The 24,267-nt window shown below is 30.5% G+C and overlaps 1 protein-coding gene across 2 annotated transcripts; it reads right to left on the reverse strand.

Annotated features, from left to right (window-relative positions):
* Positions 1–227: 227 nt before the first annotated feature.
* Positions 228–23,917, reverse strand: LOC143056202 (uncharacterized). 2 transcript variants are annotated; one of them, XM_076229285.1, is made up of 4 exons: positions 22,588–23,917; positions 18,344–18,578; positions 11,019–11,189; positions 228–5,127 (listed from the first exon to the last, which is right to left on the reverse strand). In XM_076229285.1, exons 1-4 carry the CDS (start codon positions 23,683–23,685, stop codon positions 4,598–4,600), a joined length of 2,034 nt encoding a protein of 677 aa, XP_076085400.1. In that variant the 5' UTR covers positions 23,686–23,917; the 3' UTR covers positions 228–4,597. The 2 variants fall into 2 exon arrangements, with proteins under 2 accessions (XP_076085400.1, XP_076085407.1); XM_076229292.1 differs by having other exon boundaries at positions 228–5,115; positions 22,588–23,916.
* Between the last annotated feature and the right edge of the window lie 350 nt (positions 23,918–24,267).

Consider the following 24,267-nt stretch of genomic DNA (forward strand, 5'->3'; position numbering starts at 1 on the left):
GAGCAATGGCACTTTTTCAAAAATTCCCAGGGGGGAACCCAAATCCAGGGTGCTCGCATAAGGCAGCTTAACTGCCTAAAAATACACAAAACTGTGTATTTAGGTGCATCTTTAAATTGCAGTTAAGAATAGGGTATTAGAATAAAAGTATCATCATGACTGAATAATTTTGCTCAAGATGGCAAACTTGGAAAGCAGTATCCAATAATTAAATAACAGTTAAGAGACAATATGTAAACAGTATTTATGAAATTACAATTTTGTATTTTGATATCCAACATTCAAGATATCTACTTGTAGCTATCATAAACACTGTAACTTGGTTTCCTTAATATTTTTGTAAGGGGAGGAATAAAAATCTTAAAGAAAATAATTTCAAAACTATTGCTAAAATTTGTGTCAAAAAAAGGAACTTAACAACAAAAGAAATGCACCACCACAGTTAATTTATTTATTATTAAAAATCTTATTATTCCGTACTGTACCTGCATTTTCATCACTGAGTTTGTTATGTCCAGCTAATTAAATAATCCTTCATTGGTTCTAGATGAGAATTTATAAGTCCCATTGAAAAACCTATAGAGAATAATGGGTTTTGAATTTACAAAAAGGGACCGATGAACTTTCAAAAATTAAAATTAATAAAGAAAAGCCATTCTACTAAAAGATTTCATTTCTCTTGCAATAGTTTGTTTTGGTGATTTTTAAGCAAATTGACAAACGTATTTGTTGGACTTAGGTTGTCTTAAAAAATCACAGAAAATGCAGGCATTCTTTTTTTCTAGTATATCAGTACTAATTAAAAGTAGGCTCTCAATATTATGAACAAAATAACTCCCCTTTTCCAAGAAAACATAAATTATGTGTTCCACACTGTGTACACACCTGTAACCTTCACACTTAACACTCTGGTATAAATATATACATGTATTTACACGATGGACATGACTGGCAGCTTTGACAGGAGCAGAAACTCCAAAGAATTATAACACAATTAGTAAAAAGAGATCAAAACATATAACAAATAACAGATAATGAATATAGGTATTATTTATAATTGGAATTATTTTTTTAAAGGAAATAATCTTCCTTTACCAATCAGTAAGATTGATACCAATAATTTTTATGCAAACAATTTCTAAAAGGGTTTCATGACTCTTATCTTGCCTGCATTTGCTGCTGTCTGTGTAATAGTGCAATATCTACTGCAAAAAACTCATTTTATCAGTAAAATATGGACTTTTTGTAATTTGAAGTTTTGTAAAGATTTGACAAAGTTATAGATATCCAAGTCAGTGTTTAATTTTAAGGCTTTTTGTAATTTGAGATCAAAAAGAAAAATATGACTAAAATAATTCCAATATTCAATAATTAAATTAGTATGAAAACAAAATTAAATATATAACAATTATTTCAGAACAATAAAAAAATAATGATAAAAAATAAATAAGTGGTTATATTCATTGTTTACATTCAACAATTTTGTTTTGGTCTGGGGATTCAATACTATTATATAGTGTTATATTATACCATTGTACAGTTTCGAGGCTATCATAAGAATTATGTAAAAATCCAAACCGTTTGGACAAACTATCGTTACATGTTTTCTTTAATTTTTAAAATCGTCATATATGAAACAGATAGTTTTACTGATAGGTCAATAACTGGTAAACAAGAACTGGTATATTGAGGAAAGAAATCAATTTTTTTTTTCTGGTTTTAATGATATTTAATAACAAGGTAACAAACTTTTAAAATTTTGTGTATGCATCATTCAAATTTATTGATAAAAAAAATCAACAACAGGTTTCAGAAGATTCAATCAATAAAAAATTTCAACTTCACCTAGCATTCTATTTACCACATTCAAGTTTTTCTTTTTACCATTTTGGCAACTTGATTTTTTTTATCTATTGAGGCACTATGGTATTTTATTTTGGCAATTTTTCGTCAATTTTAGAATACTCTTAGAATAACTGCAAAATGATATGATTTCATGGAGTTAATTTGTTTTTAACATAAAATGTAGTTCTATCATATGAAACATAACCCAGGTTTTTAACAGGTTTAGAACTATTTGATGTTAATTCAATTGTAAAAGCTTTGAATTCAGAAATATAAATTCACAGAATGTGAAATGCTTTGAATAGAGTGAAAAACTTTGTCTTGCAAGACTAGATATGAGACACTGATATACAGATCGGTCATTATTACAAATTATGATGAACTCATATTTATATTTCAAGCACTGAATGATACTATAACAATTATAATGCAGGAAAAACAAATAAATCTGATGTATGACATATTATAACATATGTATTCTATGTTTGAAAAATCTTTCTACTTAACTTGGACTAACAACAATTCTACTAATTTCTATGATCTTTGTATCTAAATGTCTATCAAAGTGTTGTAATATAAGTATTACTTATAGTGTAAATATGTTCTTAATAATGTTTCTGTGAAATATTAGTTTATACTGAGGAATTATTGCTTTAAAACAACTATTTTTTATAAACTCTTGTAAACATAAATTTATTATTCAGTAAAGGGTTGTTATGTGTCATTTTTTCCTTTTGCATTTGTTGGTTATGTATTGCTATTCTATTGTTTCATTTAAACATTAAAATTATTCAAAATCGTTTCTCTGTTTGTTAACAGATACTAAATTAAAAACTTTGTTTATGTCATTTTGTTTGTTTGTGCAGTCTTCTTACCTTCAGACTAAATGTCAATCTAACAAAATTATGAATGACCTCCGTCTCCTATGTTATCCCAAAATGATAGACAGTTTTTACTACCTTCAGTAAAAGTTTATATTTTCACATTTTTTTTTACAATTTTTTTTTTTTGTGAGGGACTAAAATTCAAGAAACCCTTGGAAATTTTTCACATAAGCAGTATTCTGAATGGGGTTAAACACTATGCCGATTTCCTTCAAAAGGTAGATACTGATAAAATATATGAAATAAATACAGTTGTCATTGATCATTCATAACTTAATTCATTTGAACTGTCTCCATCCCTTTTAAAACAACATGTATGACATATTAACACAATATAAAAATATATAAAGCTTTGAGGTAATACAAAAACAACTTGTGGACAAATCACAGTAAAAAAAAAAGACTATCACAGACTTGGAAACTGATTTATAAATTATAAAAATAAATTTATGAATACAAATATAATGTTTGCTTCATTAAGAACCACCATTAAAGCACAATCAACTATTAAGTAACAAGGCAAAGATTTAGTTATCTATTTTATATGTTTACCAAAACAAAAGCAGGGCATATTTTTTAATTGTTCAATGCTCTGATAATTGTAATTCTATATAAGCTTCCTCCCAAAATACCAACTTTTTAAATGAATATTATAAAAATCTTTACCAGAATCAAAATTCTATCTTGAAGGGTGAATTGTTGTCATTTTTTAAGAAAGCAGCTGCATATAAAGAGTTATAAATCTTAAACTTACATGTAAATTATCACATATCAATCTCAAAAGATTGCTTGATTTCTATTGACAAATATTAAAATGTTTAGAAAGTTCATCAAATGCAAATTGTGCAAGGAAATTTATTTAAATGAACTGTTTTATCTTAGTTACATCAGGCAATTGCAATGAATAAATGTAAACATATAGTCAGCACAAATTTATATTCACACATCAAACATTCCTATCTATTTCTTGCTTTGCTGATTAAAACAATAATCTGTACAGAATGCACTGCAAATGACTAAATAAAGGAAATAATCAATAAAATGTAGCCTAATTTACAAACATACTACAACAGAAAATCTTGAGTAACCAGTACACTCTATTAAATCTTACTCCTTATTAAACAACATCAGAACATTAAATCAGCATAATATATGTTTATTCTCTCGGACATTGTTTCAACACATTTTATTCTCTCAGACATTGTTTCAACACATTTTATTCAATACATTAACATAATAAAATGATAACAAATTTCTCTGAGGACAGAAGAACTGTATTGTTTTAAACTAATTGCAGTAATACTTAATTTAGCTCAATTGAACACATTGCAGAAGTTTGATACGATGGATGACAACAATGATAATAATTCACACAAAAATGAATAATTTCAAGCAATCTGATTAACCTGAGTTATCAACTTAAGATGTATAGTTTATATGGTTCAAACACTCAGTGTTTTGGTGAAAGTTAAAACCAATCATAAGTTAGTACTGCTTACAAATAACATTCAAAAGTATAGACCAAACAATACACAAAAATAAATGTAATATTTATATAGCAGCATTAACATAATACATAACACAATCAAAACTGCCAATGACTCAACTTGGGAAACACTAATAGTTTAGACTCTACAACTGAAAGAAAGATCTAACTTGATTTAATATTTTATCAGTGAACAATGTTTCATGTCCAGGGATTCAATGATAAGTTAATACAATCAACAAAGATCTATATCTAAAGAACACATGTCTTAATATGATTAATATAATAGTGAAATGTTTACAAACAACATTTAGCTTTTTTTATACATGATGGCACATGATTTTGTAGCTTTTGTATGATGATTTTTTTCTCCGTGATGGTACTAGCTGTAACCTCTATGAGTAACTAACTTTTTGACTTTCTCCAGCACAATTGGAATATTTTGTTTGTATAACCGATCATTACTAAGATCTATGTAACTGTAACGAGCCAAAAGTTTCCGCACTTGGTCTGGAGCACTTTCAAGGGGAGAGAATCGGAGTAAGACAGGTACAATTGGTTTGTGAAATGTTTCAGCTAATGTCAGATCTTTCTTACAATTATCACTTTGGAGGTATTTTGGTGTGAGACAGGTTAGAACTACTGAAGCAGCTTTCATATTTCTCTGGATTTGACTCTGTAATGTTTCAAGACCAGAATCCAGTTGATGTGTCACACTACTTCGTGAACTTTTGCTACTGGTTCCCCTTGGTGGATGGTTGATGGTGATGTCTGCCCAGCACTGAAGACCATTATGTTCCAGCAAGTTTTTAATGTCCTCTACCTTTCCTTGCATATCCCATTGATAACTTATGAACACTTGTGGGTCTCCATCTTCCTTTGTTACCGGGGTTGCACCATCTGGAAGAACAACTATTAGTTTTTAATTACAATTTTCTTTATTATAACTTTGTTTTGCTTAAATAATAAAGTAATATGTTTTAAATATCACTATAGAGTAAATACTGTCTATTTAAGACTGCTTTGGTTATATGTACTTTTATGGGCATTATCCAAATAATTTGTAGTATGCTTACTAACTCATTTATTAGTGATCATGGATAATACTTTATTACCACTTTATAATGTCCATATTGATGATAAACCTAGTATCAGAACTGTATATATCTCTAACTTATTTTTTAGTCTTATTATTGTATTAATCTTACTACAAAGTAATGACATTGAACAAAATCCTGGACCAACTCATCAAGATATAGCTATCAAAATATTCAAATAGCTGGTATTAATGTTAATTCCTTACGTTATAAAACTGACTTAATTCATTCAGAACTAGGTGAATGTGATGTGATTTGTGTATCTGAAACAAAACTGAAAGCAAATGTTGGAAGCACTGATTTAGTAATGCCAAATTTTCATAATCCTGACTTATTTAGAAAAGACAGGTTAACTGACGGTGGAGGAGGAATTTTGATCTATGTAAGAGACAGTCTCCATTGTAAACGCCGTAGTGACTTAGAAATAGCTGAATTAGAATCAGTTTGTGTTGAAATTACAACAAAAACTGGTAGATTCTTAGTTGTATGTTTTTATAGACCTCCAAATGCACCAGTCACATCACTTGACCATTTTGAAAATTTATTAGATAATGTAATAGATACTGATAAAAATGTAATATTGCTTGGTGATTTAAACATAGATTTACTAAAAGCAAGTCCGACTAGTAGGATATCAAGAATCTGTGAAAGATATGGCATAGAAAATGTTGTTAAGGAACCTACTCGAATAACCTCCTCAACTGCAACACTCTTAGACCCTATATATATGAATAATCTTAGTTTACTAAGAAATAGTATGGTACTACCAAGTTTTTGTAGCGACCACTCTCCAACACTTATTGAGATTAATTTTTCCTCTGCTAGACAAAAAGCTTATTCAAAAGTAGTTTATGACTATGAGAGTGGTGACTATGCATCAGCAAACATGTATTTACAAAGAATAAACTGGTGTGAATGCTTTAAAAATGTTCATGACATTAATAAGATAAATGGTCTAATTAACCAAGAAGTTCATCATGTCATGGACACATATATTCCCAAAAAAAAAGTATTGGTGAGACCCAGGGACAAACCTTGGATCACAACCAGTATTAAAGTTAAAATGCGAAAGCGTAACCGTGCTTACAAAAAAGCTAAATCAAGAAATTTAATTTCAGACTGGAAAAAATTTAAAGAACTTAGAAATGAAGTGATTGATCTAGTAAGAGAAGCTAAACGTCAGTACCTGATTAACTTGCATAATTCCCTAGTCGATAAATCAATCCCACCAGGGAAGTGGTGGAGAATAGCTAAGAGTGTTTGCAAATTTAAAAATAAAGAGAGTCAAAATTCTCCCATTAAGGTAAATGGAGAGATTCTTATTCACCCCATTGAGAAAGCAACAGCCATAAATGATTATTTTTGCTCAATATCTAGATTTGACACAGAACCTCAATTGCCTAATGTCCCACCTTTGGCACCATATGAGCTGTCTGACATAGTGATTACAGAGCAGGATGTAATTGACCATTTCCAAATTTTAAATATTAACAAACCAGCTGGACCTGACAAGCTACCTCCAAAATTTCTTAAGGCAATTTTCCCATCACTGGTTACATCTCTAACATTCATATTTAATAAAAGCTTACAATCAGGAACAGTTCCCAGTGATTGGAAATTGACTAATGTATCAGCTATCTACAAGGGTAAAGGAGATCAGGACAATGTTTCAAACTACAGACCTATCTCGGTTACTAATTGTTTTAGCAAAATATTGGAGAAAATTATTTTTAAGTATTTACATAATTATATACATGATCATGCAATATTAACTGATCAACAGTCCGGGTTCCGAAACAAGGACTCTACTATAAATCAGTTACTTTTATTATATGATGAGATTGTAAAAAATCTTGACAAAGGGAAAGATGTCAGATTTATTTTTTGTGATGTGTCAAAGGCATTTGATCGTGTATGGCACATGGGACTTCTATATAAGTTAAGAAAATATGGAATAAAGGGTAATTTGCTTAACTGGTTCAAAAGTTATCTTTCTGATAGACAACAAAGGGTTGGAGTAAATGGGTTTTTTTCTAACTGGAATACTGTCAAGGCAGGAGTCCCTCAAGGATCCATCTTGGGCCCTTTTCTGTTTTTATTGTTTGTGAATGACATAGTAGATGCGGTTACAAACAAAATAAAACTGTTTGCAGATGATACTTGTCTATATTGTGTTGTACATGATGAGAGATCAGCAGCTGAATCCTTGGGTCAAGATCTAGAATCATTAGATCAATGGGCAGGGGAATGGGGTGTAACCTTCAATGCAGACAAAACCAAATCTATGTATTTTACAAGAAAAAGAAATATTGATGTCACATCACTATGCATGAATGATGCACCTCTAGAAAATGTCTCAGAACATAAACATCTTGGTATAACCTTATCTTCTAATGCCAAATGGTCTAGTCACATACAGGATATTTATTCAAAAGCTTGTAAACGTCTTAATATTATGAGATATTTAAAACATAAGATTGATAGACAGTCTCTTGAAAGACTTTATATTGCATTTATAAGGCCTATTTTAGAATATGGGAACATAATTTGGGACAACTGCACACAAGAAGAATCAGATCTAATTGAGTCTGTACAACAAGCTGCTGCCAGAATTGTAACTGGGCTTCGAAAGGGAACTCCTAGATGGAAATTATATAAGGAATTAGGTTGGGATTCCCTCCAGAATAGACGTCAGAAAAACAAATTATTGTTTCTTCATAAAACTATTTCTGGAGATATTCCTAATTATATTGCTGCTGATATCTTGTCGTGTACAAACACTAATGACCAGTATGGTCTGAGAAAAAAAAGGGAATTTAAAACTCCTCAGTGTCGAACCACAGCCTATAAAAACAGTTTTATTCCACATACTCTTGAAAAGTGGAATTCACTTGATGGAGAAGTTAAAAATATTTTAAGTTTCACAGGATTTAAAAGAAAACTGAATGAGGACATAAGTCCTTGTCCTGTTTTCTTTTCCACTGGTTCACGTAAAGTTAATATAATCCACTGCCAACTAAGAAATGAGGCTAGTGATCTAAAAGATCATCTCTTCTGTGATCATTTGTCGGACAGCTCTATGTGTGCATGTGGAGATCCAGTAGAAGATAATTTTCATTTCTTTTATGTTTGTCCATTTTACATTTATCAGAGATATGAGCTCTTTCGAAAAATAAGTAACTTTAAAAATGTCAATCTTGATGTCCTACTACAGGGTTGCTCAGACTTAAATATTGATGAAAACACAGAGATATTTACATATGTACAACAATATATTCATGAAACTGGAAGATTTTTATAATATTTCATGTGATATTATACTGTTTAGAATCCAGCCTATAACCACAGTGTACCACTCTTTAGTCTTAATTAAAGACAAACCTAACTTTTAACACAAAAAACAACCAATTGTGTTTAGCATCTTTTTGCAAATAAATTTATATATATTTTATTTTATTTTTTGTATTAGTAATTATATTTTCAAAAATCAAGAAATTAATAGTCATGTAATAAGATGGTACACTAAATTATTTATGTATTGCAAAAAAGGGCCAATCAATTCTTTTTATTCATATAAATAGAACAACTTTGTTGCAGTGAGCTTGTGAATTTGAGTAAAAATCACTTTATGATCTACTTGATTCCTAAACCAACACTTATTATTTTGGTATAAAATTCGACATCACCTTCAGTAGGTCTTGCTTTAACTTTGTTAACATAGTTATTTATATATGTATACACAAAAAATACTTCAAGAAGTGGAGGAACTGCCTCCCTGACTCACTGCAACAACGTATGATCTATTAACTTATCAGAAAATTATATACTATCATGCATGTTATTCAATCCATCTTGTATGGGAAAGGATTTGTATAGGCACTGCCTTTTGTCCAATCCCTTTGTTTAAATGTACATTTGATATTTGAACAATAAAATATTTTTGAATTGAATGTACTTTTATTTTAAAGGAGGAATTTTACTGATTGGAAAACAATTCCACCAAAGATTTACACAAGTTTGATTTTAACTAAAGTATATTAATTTCATTGAGACACACTGAAATAAAAATTAACCCTTACCATGCTTGTCCCGTAATATTATGACCTCTACCCAAAATACTGGTTTCCACACTTTTAGAGGTCAACTGTATGACATTAATTTCAAAGTTGATGCATGTTCTATTACCTTTTGAATCATATAATGGTTTATACAAATAGTTCTTTTCGTTGCTACTGCTGACAAAAGATTAGCATCACTATGTTTCCTGATCTGTTACTTTTTTCGCAGGTAAGGCAAAAATCATATAATGATATTACATGTTCTAGTACTAAGTGCAGTTTGCAGTCTCCGAATATTGTATGAAGCAGTATCTAAGATGAAACAAATTTTCATAGAAAGGCAAATGTAGGTTTTTATATATAAGCTGTCATAGCTTAGTTGAGAAAAAAAATGAATATATGATTTGATTTCTGGTGATAGTAAGAGTGTTGCAACTTTATAACAATTGACGTTGTATCATTCATAACATAATATATAATATAAACCAGGTGCTCCGCAGGGCACAGCTTTATACGACCCCAGTGGTTGAACCCTGAACAGTTGGAGCAAATTTGGTCACAATATTCAAGCTTGATTCTGTCTGAATTTGGATTGTGATCAAATTTTTGACATAATATAGGTTTTTGTCACAAAATTAATGTGGTTAAAGATCTAACAAATCTATTGCACAATACTTTGCAATTGAAGATTTCTTCTTTAAACTTTTCAAAATTTAAAAAAAAGAAAGGAAGCCCTTCAAAAAATGGTAATCCCCCCTTCCCCCCCACTTTTTGAAACCCCCTTGGAGCAATAATCCTTAAACTCAATCCCATGCTTTCCATTGCAGTATTGAACCTTGTAGTACAATTTCAGAGAGATTCATACACTTAAACACAAGTTATTGTCATGATTGTTTGGAAACTAGAAACATGCTTCATTTTGGCCTTTTTTGGGCCCCTAATTCCTACATATTTTGGGGAATTAACCTAAAACTAAATCCCAGCTTCCCCTTTGTTATATGGTACATTGTGGTACAATTTCAGAGAGATCCATACAATTACACAAAGTAATTGTCTTGAAACTAGAAAAATGCTTGTTTTGACCCCTTTTTGGCCCTTAATTCCTAAACTTTGGCCCCATAACCCCTAAAATGAATCCAAACCTTCTACTTGTGGTTTTAAACATTGCGGTATGATTTCAGAGCAATTGAAATACTTCTACACAAGTAATTATCCTGAAACTAGAAAAATGCTTTTTTTGGGCCCCTTTTGGGCCCCTAATTCCTAATCAGTTTGGACCATCATCCCCAAAATCAATCCCAACCTTCCTTTTGTGGTATTGAACCTTCCGAAAAAATTTCATGAAGATCTATTCGCTTAAACTTAAGTTATTATCCGGAAACCAATGTGTCTTAACGCAGACAAAGATATCATACCATTATACGATCCCAAAAAAATGTTGTGGTCGTATAAAAAGAAGATGTGGTATGATTGCCAATGAGACAACTCTCCACAAGAGACCAAATGACACAAATATTAACAACTATAGGTCACTGTACAGCCTTCAACAATGAGCAAAGCCCATACCGCATAGTCAGCTATAAAAGGCCCCGAAATGACAATGTAAAACAATACAAAAGAGAAAACTAACAGCCTAATTTAAACCTACTTTTAACTAAAGCCAGACTTTCTAATGGTTTGAGTCCATCTGACATCTTATTGAGATATGACTGCTCCAGAACAACTCCAGGAACTCTCCTTAAAGGCTTAATATGGTGCTCAAGTACATCTAAGCTCTCATTGTACATCTTGGTTTCAAAATCAATGGCTGGACAATCACCTGTAATTACAAACAAAACAAATCATTATAATATCTAAACTGTTATCGATTACAATAAAGTTTTATACAGATAATCATTTATAGGACAATCATCTATAAATAACAAGAAAACATCTCCATAATTACAGCTAGACATGCCAAATTAAATCTCTTGATCAATATTATACAAGATATCATTGATTTTCCTCAAGATGTTGGAAGACATCTACCTTAAAATTTTAAAAAACTTTGATAATAAGAATAATTAAACAATTGTCTTATACATGTAACGGGAGTATTGATGCATTCTTTCAATCTGAATATGGAAAAAAAAGAAAGTAAAAATATGTTCAGATTCATAAAAACAGCTCTAGTTTAGGTTTCATTAAATGCCATGTAGGTTTGACAAAAATATTGATAAAACTCCTTCAAACCCAGCCTGTATCTCTTAATGTGGGATTTTTTTTTTTAAATTTTGCCTTGAATGCTGTCTCTTCATAATCTTGTCCTAATAAACTTTTATGAGGCCCCTCATGGGGGGGTCCTAGTAATCACATAATCACCATTTTTTTGCCAATATAATCACATAATCATTAAATATTTGCTTATCTTTAGTAATCAAATAATCATAAACTAAAAATACAGTCCTAGGTAATCAAATAATCATGAAATATTTGGCTTAATAATCAAATAATCATTAAAAAAACGGCCAAGTAATCACATAATCAAAAACCCCATGAGGGCCCTCTTTTATTACAGACTTAACCTTATGTATTATTTTTATGTTTAGCCTTCACAACAAGGAAAGACAAAAAATATATCAAAAAGGCTTCAATTGAATTTTGTTCAATGAACTGAAAAACAAGGAATTATTTGAATCTGGAATAATTTTGAATTCTGGAAAATTGAAAAGAAATGTACAATGAAAACTATCCCAACAAAGTTCTGATTAATTCGGTTAAGTTTTCTCTCTATGAAGATATCGTCTTTTATTCTTAATTTTGTACAACTATTCATCAATAGTTACCGAAGATACATTTGTTATAGGGTAGTTTTTGTATTTAAAGTTTTTTATGTCATTTTTGGCAAACATTTTATTTTGATTTTATTAAAAGGAAAATTGTAAAATTATTATGTCAGGTAAATTTTGTTCTGTCAGCATGTCACTAATTACTCGAGTCAAAAGTAATATAATTAACTTATCTTTTAATTGGTTTAATTAAATTGACACTATTCTTATATTTTACCTTTGACAGTTTTGTAGTAACTTTTGATTACTCAAATTACATAAATTTATAGTTAGTAATACTCGTCATAATTGAGCTTTTATTCGATGTGCTATATATTGGACCATCAACTTTTTTGAATTAATTGAAGTCACGATGTAGTCACAATGTAGTCATGATGTAGTTACCAGTGTAGTCTCGTCGGTGTGATCCAGATAGGAGTGCTTCCAAAGCCAACCAGGCTCAGCTACTCAGGAGAAATGCTAACTCAAAAGACAGCTCAACACAACTTTAACTTGGAATATTTCGAACATTTTGGACTTTAACTTTAAACTGTGAATTGGATTAGTGAAATTAGTGACTTTATTAATTGGAACATTTGGACTTTATTTGTTTGTAAATTGTTTTGGCATCATTATTAGTATTTGGACCTGTTACTATATAAAACTGTTACAACTTGCTGCTTGCTTTATAGTTTTGCCTGCCATTGCTTAAGTCTTGCGAAAGACTGACCCCCTGTGCCTTGGGCTGTGCATGTTTGATAGTCCCCCTTAAACTCGACGTGCATTGGCTCTTGGTGACAGATTTGGTGGAGGGCCCGTTGGCATCATTTCGATCCATTTAGCTTTGGCATGGCATTATTATTAGCAACAGCTTTCAAAACTACTTTTAAATTATCTACTTACAAAATTTGCGAAGGAATTTCGTAACTAAAATTCAACTGAAGGAACAGCAGAGAAAGAAAATCTACTATTGAAGATAAGTAACTTATTGGAATATTATTTATTATTTTATCTTTACAGTTATATTCAAATTTTTATAGTTTCAGCAAATATTGTGCAAGATTGAATCTAAATAGATTAAAAATAAAAAATTAGTTTTAAATCTGTAAAAAATTATTGGTAGTATTCAAATGAATTTTTCTTCATAGTCTACCATTTACAGAAGTCTAATTATAATCTTGTTTAGTTTCAGTTTTCAACTTTAAAAGTTGCTGTACCAAAGTTGGCAAACTATTTGAGAAGAAAGACAACTGCAGTGTGTGAACAAAATAGTACTACTACAGAGACTAAAGATAAGTAGCTTTTGAAATAATAATATTCATAATTATTCTCGAAATTAAATTGCTAGTTATCAAAGCAAAAAGTTTCTTCAAAGAAAAGTTGTGAATATATATATATAAATTATTGAGATTGCTAATAAATTTAAGACATTGTTTAGTTTTACATACATTTTATGTAGCATATTGCTTTTTATTCTGTGAATAGATTGCATCTAAAATAGTCAAATTCTTTTAATAGTGTAGTAATCATGGGAAAGAGAAGAATTAAGAACATATGGTGCCACAGAAGACCAAAATGTGCAAGCCTTTTCACCTTAACAACAGAGAATTTATTGTCAAAGAAGAACACACTGGACACAGAATCAGCATCACATCTTTAGAAATAGCAAAGACAGTTAGGGCAGAAAGCTTTCAACACCGGGTTCAAAGATTGATGTCTACTCCATACAGTTGTCAGAAAAGGCCAAGAAAATTAACTTGTCATTCAATTGCTGTTTTTCAAGGAACAATCATGACAGATACTAAAGTCCTGAATGCATGACCACTTGAAGAATATCATGTTCTTGATCGGACGTTTGCTGCCATTCTATTAAAGTACCTTTGGATTATCAGTTTACTTGATAGTAAACATGGTAAATAAATCCATAGATTCAAACTTGTAGTGTGTGTTAGCTCAGAAAATGTACCTTCAAATCAAGACAATGTCTTCTGTAGTCACAGCATTCAACAGTCATGACAGTCAAGTTAGAATAAAAAAAGATACAGGGGTAAAATATTATAAGTTAAGAGTGAATTTAATTGGAACTAATAGTTATATAATGATACTGATTTGTTTTAAAGACTTCAAGATTTAGTGTATTATGAATAGTTTTTAAGTGTTAATGTAATAATCAGAATGATTTTTGTTGCATGTTATAGAAAGAAAACAAAGCATTGTGTAATTAAAATGATGTAATTTTTTTTTTTTTCGCAAGATATATATTTTTTCCCCAAATTAATATAGTAAATATTGTGAATGTCTTGAATGTATATGCTTAATATATTAAAATAGCAATGTTTTTTTTTTTCAATGTTTGTATGATTTTTTTTTTCTGTGATTCTTTAGCTTGTGAATGTACTGGTAAATCAAATGGTGTATAGCTGGATTGACCACTCAGTTTTACACCATGCACTTGTATAAGACTTGGTCATCTTGTGCAAGTTGCAGCCAGTATGTTTGTGTGGGAGGATGAGTGTCTGTGTTTTTCTTCTTCTATAAATTTGTAATGTTCTATGTGTTATTTTGTTTTATGTAATCACAATGACTTATTATCAACTTAGTTAATTTTCAGATTTTATATTGTATTTTCTTTTTAAATCAACTGCATTCTTTGTGATAATCTTTTGTTTTTTAATGTTTGAGGACAAACATATTTGAGCGGAGGGAAATATGTTATAGGGTAGTTTTTGTATTTAAAGTTTTTTATGTCATTTTTGGCAAACATTTTATTTTGATTTTATTAAAAGGAAAATTGTAAAATTATTATGTCAGGTAAATTTTGTTCTGTCAGCATGTCACTAATTACTCGAGTCAAAAGTAATATAATTAACTTATCTTTTAATTGGTTTAATTAAATTGACACTATTCTTATATTTTACCTTTGACAGTTTTGTAGTAACTTTTGATTACTCAAATTACATAAATTTATAGTTAGTAATACTCGTCATAATTGAGCTTTTATTCGATGTGCTATATATTGGACCATCAACTTTTTTGAATTAATTGAAGTCACGATGTAGTCACAATGTAGTCATGATGTAGTTACCAGTGTAGTCTCGTCGGTGTGATCCAGATAGGAGTGCTTCCAAAGCCAACCAGGCTCAGCTACTCAGGAGAAATGCTAACTCAAAAGACAGCTCAACACAACTTTAACTTGGAATATTTCGAACATTTTGGACTTTAACTTTAAACTGTGAATTGGATTAGTGAAATTAGTGACTTTATTAATTGGAACATTTGGACTTTATTTGTTTGTAAATTGTTTTGGCATCATTATTAGTATTTGGACCTGTTACTATATAAAACTGTTACAACTTGCTGCTTGCTTTATAGTTTTGCCTGCCATTGCTTAAGTCTTGCGAAAGACTGACCCCCTGTGCCTTGGGCTGTGCATGTTTGATAGTCCCCCTTAAACTCGACGTGCATTGGCTCTTGGTGACAGATTTATTCAATTGTATCTAAGTGAAATAAACTGAAATATATCTTCATATTTATTCAAAAACATTTAGGTAATAATATCTATTATCTAAAATATGCAATTTTACTTAGTCTTATAATATTATTCTAAATCATCAAGTAGATTAAATCACAAGTATGTAATTCAATGTATTTCACCTACTTGATCAGGGATTTTTAATCACATTCAAAGAAAACTTTAATGAAAGGAAAATAGTTAAAGAACTAGGTGTTAATTACAAATTAAATGTTTAGTGAAAAGAATGGACATGGTACATTGTTAGTTGATTTTACATAAATGGACATTTAAATTTGGTTACCTGTATTAAAGTAACATTATTGTTAATGATATATTTCTAATTTCAATTATTTGCTTTCTCTCGATAACAACAAACTATACATTCAATGTATGTCTTTTTTAACATCTAATCATTCAAAAAGGACTAAACATATTTCATATTAATCCTAAAAAATAAAACATCTATCAATGTCTGATACTCTATTTAAAAAAAGCCTACAGTTGGAACAAAATATTTACTGAGTATCAAAGATAAATGTCATTACAAGAATATTATTTGATTCTAGTCCCTATTTTAAAAAAAAAATATTATGCATTTCAAAGGTCACTGGATGTAAACATTATTGACCAAACACTATAACCTGAATCCAGATGGACAGACAGACAGACTGATGAATGCACAGACCGAAAAACATAATTCCTCTAAGTAGAGCATAAAAAAGAGTGGAACTTTTTATTTTTAGATAAAAACAATAAGCACAGTTTCTTGTCTAAAAAGGAAAAACTTGATCATGTTTATAGATAAGCAAAAGTGCAAATATCTCACCTGCTTTACTGATAACAATTGAATTTGTGTTACTAATCTTTCAGATATAGGATTATGCAAGTATTATATTCTCAATGATCCATTTAAATGAGGTAAAAGTAAGTCCCATTTGATTGCTTATACTATATATATAGTATCTGATTAACATAGCTAACCACAAATACACATTGCCAAATGTTGACCAATGAACCATAAAAATGAGGTCAAGGTCAGATGAAACTGTCAGATGGAAGCGTACACCATAAAATCCTTCTCTACATTAAATGAAGTTTACTATTCATTGGTTGTATCTGAGAAACAGGCCTTACTACACAAGGAACAGTGGGTAATAAACCATGAAACTGAGGTCAGGGTCAGATGAACCCTGTGAGATAGACACCTTAAAATCATTCTAAATACCAACTAATATATAGATTTCTTTCATGTTTTACACATCTTCAAGTGTAGCAGGATCTGCTTACCTTTCTGGAGCCCCTGAGATTACATCCAGTTGTTGGCAGGGTTCATATTGTTTTAAACGTCTTTAGTTTTCTCTGTTGTGTTTTGTGTAGTTGTTGGCAGGGTTCATATTGCTAAGTCTTTAGTTTTCTCTGTTATGTTTTGTGTACAGTTGTTGGCAGAGTTCATGTTGCTAAGTCTTTAGTTTTCTCTGTTATGTTTTGTGTACAGTTGTTGGCAGGGTTCATATTGCTAAGTCTTTAGTTTTCTCTGTTATGTTTTGTGTACAGTTGTTGGCAGGGTTCATGTTGCTAAGTCTTTAGTTTTCTCTGTTGTGTTTTGAGTACAGTTGTTGACAGAGTTCATGTTGGTAAGTCTTCAGTTTTCTCTGTTGTGTTTTGTGTACAGTTGTTGGCAGGGTTCATATTGCTAAGTCTTTAGTTTTCTCTGTTATGTTTTGTGTACAGTTGTTGGCAGGGTTCATATTGCTAAGTCTTCAGTTTTCTCTGTTATGTTTTGTGTACAGTTGTTGGCAGGGTTCATGTTGCTAAGTCTTTAGTTTTCTCTGTTGTGTTTTGAGTACAGTTGTTGACAGAGTTCATGTTGCTAAGTCTTCAGTTTTCTCTGTTGTGTTTTGTGTACAGTTGTTGGCAGGGTTCATGTTGCTAAGTCTTTAGTTTTCTCTGTTATGTTTTGTGTACAGTTGTTGGCAGGGTTCATGTTGCTAAGTCTTCAGTTTTCTCTGTTATGTTTTGTGTACAGTTGTTGGCAGGGTTCATGTTGCTAAGTCTTTAGTTTTCTCTGTTATGTTTTGTGTACAGTTGTTTGTCTTTTTCTTTTTTAGCTATCACACTACCAGTTATTTTTTTTTTATGAGTTTGAATTTTCCTTTGATATCTTTTGCCTCTCTTTTCAAATATTTAAATGGAAATTGTTTGTTAAAATTCCCCCTCCCTTAGTTTACACTTTGATAGATGATATTGTTGAAACTTCAGTTTTTTTTAACCTACATGAAATCACGACATTAAACACATGTATTGGATCCAAGGTTTTATGAAAATTGAAATATTGAAGAAAAAAACCCAATGCAACTTAGTCTTTTATTCACAGTCTAATGCATCAGAAATAGAAATAATGCATTAAGAGTTTAAAAAATCATAATAAAATAAAATTCTGTGAAATTTTATGAATGACCTTTAAATTAACCTGTTTTGTTATTCTTACTTCTTCACTTCAAATTCAGATAATATCTCCTCAAAATGGAGTTTTTGAGGTAGACATATCATTTTTCAATTTGACACATTTTTTTCTAGAAGTTATTAATGTGTAAACTTGGCCGCAGACTCACAAACTTTACATAAAACTCAGTGATATGCATCTATACTTACCTAGTATAGCTTTTAGTGATGGTCGAAGACCAGGCCAAACATTTTTGAACATGGCAGTCACTATTCTCTTGCCAAGCCAATCAGCAAACAAGACTTCATGGAAAACAAAAGGTGATAATGTTGCAGCATCTGTCAGGATAACTATCACATGAGTTGCTGTAGCCATGTGTGGACCATTTATCTGTAGAAACTCTTCTTTTGATTTACCAAGTTTTAAACTGTCATGGTGAATAACCTGCTCAAATGTATAAATAAATCTCAACATTTTTCATACTTTAATTTGGAGACTCTAGTCATATAAACAATCATAATTCCTGTAAATTGTATTACAAAAAAAAAAAAAAAAAGATTATGAAACACTATATATCATCAAAATGCTGGATCATATTAAGATCATATTTAGTGAGTTTGGTGGTCATTTCAACAAACTTTCAGTATTACAATGGGTACTAATTGTTGACCATACATAGATTTAGTATACATTTAGCATTGTAAAAATGTTTCATTGTATGTATTCTACTCATTTCACTTCTATGTTATTTGTAAATGTATGTGTATTTGTCGCTCCTGTTACGCAGGAAATCTGCGTCTGAGTGTATTTTGAATAAACAGTTTAAACAGTTTAAACATGTTTTTGTACTCCTGTAAAGTAGAATTCAGTCAAAACATCCTAAATGACGAAAAGAAAACGCATATATTGCTAATTTTTAATTTCACTTTCAGATATATTGATGATGTCCTGGCACTCAATAACCCACATTTGAGTGAACGCTTGTATCTCATTTATCACAGTGAGCTTGAATATAAGGATTGTACCAAAATTATAAAGTCTGATTCATATCTGAGAGTTTTTTTTAATATTTCCAAGGGGAACCACTCCAAACTATCATCCCATAAAATGTACATGTATGTAAAAATGTAGACTATGGTTCGGCAGGGTTCTCGCTAAGGATTTTTTAAGGCGAGTCCAGGGACTCATCAATTTTAGCCATGATGAGTCCAACAGAAAGAAGAAAATATTTTATTGCAATATAATGTAATATTTTAGTCTCCATTTCCTAACAGAGCAATGAAATGACATTAAATTCAGATCACTTTTAAACTTTTGTTATAAAATGATGATATTCATTGATATTTGTGTTTAACTGTGTTCAGTTTATACAAAATATTTCAATCTTGATGCATCTGTGAGATTTTGATGAGTCCAGGACTCATGGACTCGCCTTAGTGTGAACCCTGGTTCTGTATGATTATTAACTCAAATTGTGTGCATAACAGTTTCAAAGTCAATTAGATAATGCTCAAGACACGTAAATAACTGTAATGCCTGCTACAAATGTATAATACAATGTATGTTCTTGATCAATAAAGAAAATAGAAAGGGCTATTAAATGACAATAATACCTTTAATAATGATTCGAAATTTACCACTTTATCACAAACACAGGTTGTTAAATACCTAATACATGTACAATGTACATAGAAATGATTTATTTAATCATTTCAACACCTTGTGTCTAGTAGCAATAAATAATATACATGTACATGTAAATAGAATTGAGAATGGAAATGGGGAATATGTCAAAGAGACAAGAACCCAACCACAGAGCAGAAAACAACCCAGGACCATATATAAGTATACCATAAACAATGATAAATAAACCAGATAAAAGACTGAACCAAAAACTATTTGACAAACTTGCCCAAAAAGGCAAATAGCTTCTTACATTTGTCTAAAGCAAAATTTAAGTCATTTTCACTATTGTATAGAAATGTTTGCAGACTTCATATACACCTACCCTCATACTAAAATACAGTGCATAAATTTTTAAGAATATCAAATATTGATTTCTTTCAATAAGCTTTTAAATTTTGATGAGTTTCCGAGCCCCCCCCCCCCCCCTCTCTTGCTTTTTTTTTAAATTGACATTTTCTAACTTAACAAACGCATTTGATCACCAAATGACCTTGTATACTTTAAAACCAATTCAAATACACATTTAGTCTGTAGATATTCCCAAAACTGTTTACTTTCATTAGATACAGTATTTTACCAAAATGGTTGGAGTGTTGATAAAGAACGAAAAAATTAATAAATCACATCAATACAGTGACTTACACGTACATGTGCGTAATGACTCTCATACATCATAATGGCTCTAAGGTCAAAGGTTTGTCTTATACATATATTTGCTAATCATTTAATTTATTAGAAAGATATATTTACTTTTGTTATCCGTGATCATGTCAAACATTTAAACAATCAATGCATACTTGTCAGCTGTATCCATTGATACTGTACATATGTTCAAATCGTTTGTCAATATCAATATATTCAATAAAATTCCAAATATTACCAAAGAAAGGTTTATAAATTGTTTTTACTTGTGTGTAAAACTGACCAAGTAAATCTGTTATTGAAGAATTTGACAGGCACATATAATAAAGCTATATATATGTAAGTTAATTTACAGTGTCATAAATGAAATTTTCATTTATAAACAGATAGGCTCCTCTTATTGGTATTGATTTTAGTCATTGTCATTGAATATAACCATGTATTCTTTTGAAAAAAATGTAGAAGTTTGGATCAAACAACATCTTATCAGAAACTTTACTTTGACTCAAAGAATGTTTTTTTTTGGTACTGATCTTTAACACAAAGTGTTGTGAAACAATAGATCTACTGTGTAATTTGGCATTAAATTGGAAAGATCCTACCATAGGGAACATGTTTACTAAGTTTCAAGTTGATTGGACTTCAACTTCATCAAAAACTACCTCGACCAAGAACTTTAACCTGAAGCGGGACAGATGGAAAAACAGATGGATGGATGCAGACCAGAAAACATAACGCTCATAAATGGGGCATAAAAACAAACACTGATTATTTGTGACATCAGACATTTATCCTGCAATGTTCTCTTGAATTTTTTTTACCTTTAATCATTCATATACATAGTTCATGTATTATCAGCAGAGAAGAGACCTCTTTCTGCATTAAGGTCCAGTGTTTGCAACATTTAATTTAAGTCAAATAAATATAGCCTTTGGACAATTGAAATGACACAGCCAGTTTACGTGGTTTATGTGAAATATGATTTCAAAACTGAAAACATGGCAAAACAAGCATATGCAAAAATATAACACATGTTTTATGTTATCAAGGATTTGTATAGTAAGTCTTACTATACAAATCCTTGATGTTATTGATAAATTAAAAAAAAAGATTTAGTTACTTCTTTAAACATGCTTAATGTTTATTACATTTTGTGTACAATCCTAGAATTGTTAAATTTTCTGTAGTCAATATTATAACATGTGTATATATATATATATATATATATATATATATATATATATATATATATATATATATATATATATATATATATGTAAACTTCTACCACATTCTTTATACATGTTATATGCCTGTACAAAGTCAGGGGCATGGAGTTGGTTTCACAAAAAAAATTATGACTAAGATTAATTGTAAATATATACTGTTCATAACTAACAATCTTTTTTGTAAAATGAACTCCTGTAGTTAAGTGGTTGATGTTGGTTTCAAGATTTCAAGATTCAAGATTCTTTATTTCTCTAACACCATAAATTTACAATGGTACAAAGAAGTTCATCAAAAGTTATATAACATAACACAAACACACATGACAAGATAAGATGAAAATATCAAATAATATAAAATAAACAGTATAGTAGAGAAGAGTGGTGATTAACCAGGAAGACTCACTTGAAAAGTTATAACCCTGATAAATTTACACAGCTTTTTCAACCTATTTTGCCCGTACAAATTGGCAAGTCAGAATTAAGACAGTTATTACCCCATTCCTTTTATGTGTTTGAGCTTAGATTTTGCTTTTTGCTTAGGACCTTTCCATTTAGTATTTTCCTAGGAGTTCTGTGTTTTTGTTATTTTACTTTGTACCATGTCTTCTATAGCATAAATCAAACTGTAAAAGTTTTATTACATGTTAATGGCTGTATTGTGACCTATACATTTAGTAGTTGATTACATTCTTGTCCTGGTGGGTACATACATGTAATTGTCTGATTGGCAAACATACTACATCTCATTATGTTTACATAAAAGGAATTGGTTTTGCTACTTCCGACACCTTGTACACAGTACTCATCATGCTCATGTAGGCAACTTTTTTCCATGAAAGGTTGGGGTAAATTGACTTGACATTAAATAGGGAATGTGAAAATAAATGATATCTTACCTGCAAGTTTTTCTTTTTTAAATCAGCTTTAACATTTTGTGCTAATCTCACATCTGTTGGGTCATAAATTAGATATATGACATCTGGTTTTGATCTTTGTGCTCTGGATCTAAGATGCCAGTTGTCTACTGATCGATGTTCTTTGTCAAGGGTCTGCAGAATCTGCTGCATTATTTTCTTACGTACTACACGACTGTCAATTCCAAGGTGGTTTATCATGTCTTGGTCTGTCAGGGACATCAACAAAAATCCATCAACCATGTTTTCTGCTAGGCTTTGCTGATAAAATTCTTTTACCCCTAACTTGAATATCCATTCTTGCAAGTCACTTGGGCTCCACTGACAAATTTTCTTCTTTTTGTAATCTCCACTAAATTCAGTTTCAGGTGGTGTGATGGGTGTAGGTGGCGTGTTGATAGTAGCGAACTTCTCCAAACTTTCCATCACTGCACCAATCACAACAGATGCTTTCTCTGCTAAACTAAGTTTAGTATGCTGTTGAGTCAAATCTACAAGGTTTTTTAAAATACTAGAATATTCACGAGGTAACTCTGTTTTCTCCATTGAAGAAAACAAAACAGGGAATATTTCCACAGACATTGGTGATGCTTTCTTCCTTTCGTATAATGTTTTTCCTTCATATACTGAAACTGGACACATAAAATAGCTGTCTGATAAAAATATCAGTGCTGCACGGCACTTTTCAACAGCTTCCATTCTCATAGAAAACCAGCAAGGACTGTCTGTGTTCTTTTCATCCTTGTCAAACCATATGTCTTCTGCCAAGTTGTTCTCTTTTAACTGCCGAATAGTTTCTACAACAAATTTTCGCTCCAAAAATCCAGCATCAGGGGAATATGATACAAATATACCTTTCTTCATTTTCTTAAGTTTCATTGGTGTTCCCAGACTTGGAACTATGTCATGCTTCTTAACATGGGACAGATTAGTGGTGTCTTTCAGTACAGATTTTGCATTGTCCCTCGATTTATCTGGTTGTGATACGACATTAGAAACAGAATCAAACTGATTTATATCTTCCACCTTATCTTTTATTTCTAAAGTAACTTCATTGTCATTATGATTTTCACCTTCCATTATCAAAATCAACTTGGAAACGAATTCCGTTTCGCGAGGTCTTTAATTTTGCTTAATTACATTTGTCATTAATAATTGCAGTGACAGATCATTCTGATTAACGAGACTGACCCAAGCTGACATGTCACATTACCTGTAACTTTCTTGACAAGTTCAAATGAAAGTGGACAACATTTTTTTGACTGCACATAGAAACCAAACACTGTTCCGGATATTTGGCCGCTTACGAAGTTGAAAATAAATTTCCAAAATATTTACAGAACTCAGAGATATGTTTCAGAAATCACTCAAACTTGAATATACGTTTATTAATTTTTAATTTTACTGCATTTTAAATAAGCATACTGTTAAAAATACTTAATAGATTGGTAAACGTAGTTAGGCGTAATATCAATAAAAAAAATTGTCAGTCTTAGTACATTTACTTTCATTTAACAATCTATAATTAATTCTTAACAATATTTGTATTAAATCAAATGTGCTTCATTTATTATAGGTATGATACTTCGTAATTAAAAACTTTCTTGTCAAAAGAAATAATTTTAAAACAATAGCAGAATGGTAAAATGAAGAGTAAGAACT

Source organism: Mytilus galloprovincialis, chromosome 1 (genome assembly GCF_965363235.1).
Source record: "Mytilus galloprovincialis chromosome 1, xbMytGall1.hap1.1, whole genome shotgun sequence".
Lineage (NCBI taxonomy): Eukaryota > Metazoa > Mollusca > Bivalvia > Mytilida > Mytilidae > Mytilus > Mytilus galloprovincialis.

What these genes read in the sequence shown, in the direction of transcription:
- LOC143056202 (XM_076229285.1), bottom strand. Translation starts at nt 23,685, where the DNA reads ATGGAAGGTGAAAATCATAATGACAATGAAGTTACTTTAGAAATAAAA. An exon ending in TAAAAAAGAAAAACTTGCAG is followed by an intron (nt 18,579 to 22,587) that starts GTAAGATATCAT and finishes ACATTTGAGCAG; the next exon opens with GTTATTCACCATGACAGTTT. An exon ending in ATCACTAAAAGCTATACTAG is followed by an intron (nt 11,190 to 18,343) that starts GTAAGTATAGAT and finishes TTGTAATTACAG; the next exon opens with GTGATTGTCCAGCCATTGAT.